The sequence below is a fragment of the Nuphar pumila genome, chromosome 2 (assembly GCF_984573655.1).
Source record: "Nuphar pumila chromosome 2, dmNupPumi1.hap1.1, whole genome shotgun sequence".
NCBI lineage: Eukaryota > Viridiplantae > Streptophyta > Magnoliopsida > Nymphaeales > Nymphaeaceae > Nuphar > Nuphar pumila.
Window position 1 is genome coordinate 17655506 of NC_143250.1, and position 4801 is coordinate 17660306.

At 39.3% G+C, this 4801-nt stretch overlaps 1 protein-coding gene across 1 annotated transcript; it reads right to left on the reverse strand.

Annotated features, from left to right (window-relative positions):
* Positions 1-219: 219 nt before the first annotated feature.
* HERK2 (hercules receptor kinase 2) lies at positions 220-3584 on the reverse strand. The gene has a single exon (XM_089995367.1). The coding sequence runs from the start codon at positions 2896-2898 to the stop codon at positions 427-429; it is 2472 nt and encodes an 823-aa protein (XP_089851493.1). The 5' UTR covers positions 2899-3584; the 3' UTR covers positions 220-426.
* Between the last annotated feature and the right edge of the window lie 1217 nt (positions 3585-4801).

Here is a 4801-nt window from a genome sequence, read left to right on the forward strand (position 1 = left end):
CATTGATAACCAAAAGAAAGCTAAAAGTTAAAACATTATGTAGAATATCTTAGAAGACCCAAGACCAAATTCTGTAAGCTTGGACAATAAGTACAATAAAAAGATAAGGAAAGAGAAAGATGATTGATACATGTATAAGATCATAGCTTAGTTTGTCATTTGATTATTAACAAAGAGGTCTTTATAGTAGATACAGATTTATTATTTCACAAACTAGTATTGCAGTCACAAAATAATGAATTATATTGATATTTATCCAAAACAAATGAGAAAATACATGTCATCCTGCCTTTGAACAATAGAATCTTCAAATACCAAAACAACCAGACGTGGTCAACCCCCGTATATTCTTAGTTAGGAATTGCACGAGCAAAAATAGACATTGAAGAAGGAATTCAAAAGGAAATAATAACATACATGCAGATTCTAGGCTTCATTTTCTACTTCATCTACCTTGCAGTGAGCTTCTGCAGGGATTGTGGGGTTTGGATCTGCATCAGCAGCACGCTCTAGTACTGAAACATTCTCCAAATTGCATAAAACTTCACCCATTGTGGGCCTTTTCTTCCCCTCATCAGTGAGGCATTTCTCAGCAATTTCTCCAAACTTCTTTAAGGACTCTGGCATGAACTTACCTTTTAGACAAGGATCTACAATCTGTTCCAGAAGCCCTCGTCTTTGCCACTGAACTGCCCATTCAGCAAGATTGATCTGCTCTTTTGGCAAAGTTGGATTTATAACTGGCCGGGCACAAACCACCTCGAAGAGTACCACACCAAAGGAATACACATCTGATTTTTCAGTCAACTGTTGTCGCCGGTAATACTCAGGATCAAGATACCCAAAACTACCTTTAACTGCTGTGCTGACATGAGTATGTTCCAATGAAGGACCTGTTTTCGAAAGCCCAAAATCTGCAACTTTTGCCACAAAGTTCTCGTCCAGGAGTATATTTGTTGTCTTGACATCCCTATGAATTATACCCCTCTCTAAACCAGTGTGAAGGTAGTGGAGTCCACGAGCAGCACCGATGCAGATATCAATTCTTTGCTTCCATGATAAGGCAGGAAGGTCACTCCCAAACAAATGATTTCTCAGAGTCCCATTTGCCATATATTCATAAACCAAAATCATCTCATTCTCGTCATCACAAAATCCAATTATTGCAACAAGGTGCCTGTGCCTGAGTTTGGATAACATCTCAATCTCTGTTTCAAACTCATTCAAGCCCTGTTCAGATTGGGAATTAGCTCTTTTGATTGCTACAGGAACTCCATCATCAACCTCTCCTTTATAAACCTTACCAAACCCACCAACCCCGATTACAAGTGACTCATCAAAATTCCGAGTTGCAGTTCTGATCTCTAAGATAGAGAATCTTTTTCCTGTCCTCAACAAACTATTTGATGCAATTGAATTTGCTGGACCCCTTGACTGTTTCACATCTACAATGCTGCTAATGGGATTATAATGGACAAGAGGCCGCCAATTAGGAGATGGCTTTTTGACTGGTTCATCCTTTTTGCGATTATACACACAGAAGAACATTGTAGAGAAGGCTGATAAGATGGTGATGGCTGCAATTCCTGATCCGGTGGCTACCCACAAGATCTTACTCTTCGAGCCCTTATCTTCTGGCCCTTCACCAGCTGTGTCAATATTATCAGCCTGCCCTGCTAGATTCCCATTTCGGCTGATTTTAAACATTTCTAAACCATTAAGAATCGCATCAGTTGCCAAGGCTCCTGCTGTTGCTTCAGGGCCAAGTTGAACCCATATCATGCTTGTTTTCTGTGATACTGAATCAAGATAGTCCTCATGGTAAGCTTTATTGTCCCCACCAGCTCGAGCAATCACATCAAAATTATTAGAGGCAGTCCTGTTGTCTATATAGATTCTGAAAATCCTCTGGCGAGTCATGTTATAGCTAAATTCGCAGAAATGTAATCTGATCAAGTAATCAAAATCTGTATCCACCGGGAATTTCCATGACACGTTGAACCTCTTCTGTGCAACTTGATTGTTGGACATCGTTCGCGCTGTCTCATAGACTAGCAGAGGTGCTACGATCGAATCATTAGGATTCGAGTAGCTAATATTTGAAGAGTTAACCACCGGAGAGGCAGCATTAGCAAAAAACATGTAATCTGAATCTGTTTTCCAATCTCGCATGAGATCAGGATCTTGTGCGGGTTGGATCTCAGGGCCTCCTACATTCAACCTATACATGGTCTCTAGATTCAATGTATTCAAATCCAATAAATTGTTCTTCGTGGTGTCACTCCCTACTTTAATAACGGATTCAGAAAAGAGTTGACTCGTGATCAGAATGATTTCAATTGCATTCACAAACACAAATGATCCACTGCGTGGAACAAAAGCCACAGATAATTCTGGAGTACCCACATTCAAAAAGTATTCCTTAACCAAAGAAGAGACGTTTGAACTCTTATCCTCATTCTGCAAGTATGAATTCTTCCTGTTGATTTCATTAAGAGCACTAAAACCAGAAACCAACTTGATATTGTTTGCTGTAACATCGAAAAAAGACTCGTTCGCACTGAAGTTTGCGAATGTAAATGGGGCAAAATGAAGCCTAAGGAAGTAATTCCCAGCAACAACAGCAACAGTGTAATTTGCAGGAACGGTGAAAATTCTAGCAGTTTTGTACAGATCTACGTAGCTTGAATTATCACCAACAGAAAGCGTCGAAGCAGCAATACCTGAAGAGCTTACTGTAAAATTCTCCGTCGATGAATCTGAAATCCATGTTCTTCCCGCAACGACGATGCTCGAATTACCGCCACAGGCTATCAGAAGAGGATTGATCTTGGCCTGTCCAATACTGACCAGAACTGACAGCATAATGGCAATTGGAACGAAGCCCAAATATCTCATCTTTGAGTTCCTATCCTCTTCAACTCATCAAATAGTAATACTCTCTCAGTTTTGGAGAAAACCAAAAAATCGGACAGGTTTACAAATTTGAATAAAGCAATATGACTCCAATGTAGAAAAAAAACCCAAACTTGTTTTAGCACCAACTGAACTATGCAGATATCAGGACCAAAACAGAAGCTTAAAAAAACTTTATCTTTGAAACCGTCTCCCCTTCAACTGATACCGAATAATTGATTTCTTTTGCGAAAAAGTGAAATGGATCACAGACTCCAAGTGGGTGCCCTTCTTTTCTGTGTTTAGGCCTCTGAAAGGTCCAGATCTGACCAATAGTTTGTAACAGTCCCATTAAAGACTGAAGAACCGCATTTTCCTTCACTTATTCTACTTAAAGATGCAATTTTCCCTATATTTTCAAATGGGCTTCCTTGAATCTTCAAGAAAAAGGAAAAATAAAAAGCAAAGAAAACAACAAAATCTTGACCTGTATGCTTTAGAATAATCAAGAAACAAAACTCAAGTACCACCAAGAAGACATTTTCTCCTCCCCCAACCTCCGTTCCTTTTTCCTTTCTCACCAAGAAAAGAAGATGTGACCAAAATATTTAAGGCCTCAAACTTTTGGAAAAATGGCTCCTTTTTCTTCTTTTCTGGAAGGGAGATGGAGAGATGTTTTACAAGCGCAGGGCACCAAGAGTGAACTGTGAACAAATGAGATGCCTTTAGCCTAATGGCTCTTTTGGATCCATGCTTTCCTTATTCATATTTCTAAATTTATTTAATAAACAAGTGTAAAAGTTAAAAAGAATTGGTTTTTCTTTTCCAGTGACTGTTGGTGCCAGACATGAGACATGGAGCTCCATTATTTGAGAGGTGGGTCACATGCTACTGTCCCCAGAATAGATGCTGTGCCTGGTTAGAGTCATCCTGAAGCGAAATTACCACAATGGCCTCATCTTTTACACAAGAAGTGTATGGTACTCAGTCTTGTCATTGTCATTTACATCCCCGAGAAGAGTTGTTGAATTCTCACTATGCTATTTATATCTTTGATGTGATTGCCCAAACTACCCCACTATGATGCCTTCTTCCTTTTTAACTCCCAAAAATTTGCTGTAAGCATGTTCATCAGATGTATTATGTATATGCTAGCAGACTAAAACTATGAGTAATTTACTTAGCAGCAACGTTTAGGTTATTACATCAAGCGCCTGGTTTTCTTGCAACAACTCATCTTATGTCATTTTATGGTCTTTTGCTAAACAAGACATTGATGAGGACATTTTAACTACTTTCTTTGACTAAGAAAACATTTTAGCTACTTTGTTTGACTAACAATGGTAAAGAAGCTGAACAAATCGAGCTCGGGCAGTTCTAAGTCTTGTTAAAGTGCTCGGGCTTGGTTAGCGAGCTTGTTACCAGGTGATCACAAGCTGGTTCATTTAAAAAAAAAATGTTTTAAGTATTATAATATATATATATATATATATATATATATATATGTGGAGGAAACCTTTAGGATCCGTTTGCTTGTCAAGGAAAGTGGGCACTTTTTGCCAAAATGCATCGATGGCGTGTGTTTCTGCGGGTCTCACGGTGACAAAACAAACATTGAAAATGTGAGACCCACAAAAAAAAAAAACCTCATTTTCCATGCTGGACCCCTTTTCCGCGGAAAGCATTCCTGTGTGGGGTCCGATTCTGTTTCCGCGGAAGAGATGCCGCGGCTTCCTCTTCCATGACATGCAAGCGGACCCTTACTGGATTCTCCAATTTCTTCCCTCTGCTATGGATTATGTAGTCCGATTACAGATGACTCCATCCTAATTCAGACTCACAGAATGTTCGAGACCAATCTATTTCGAGACCCTTATTAGATTCTCCAATTTCTTCCCTCTGCTAT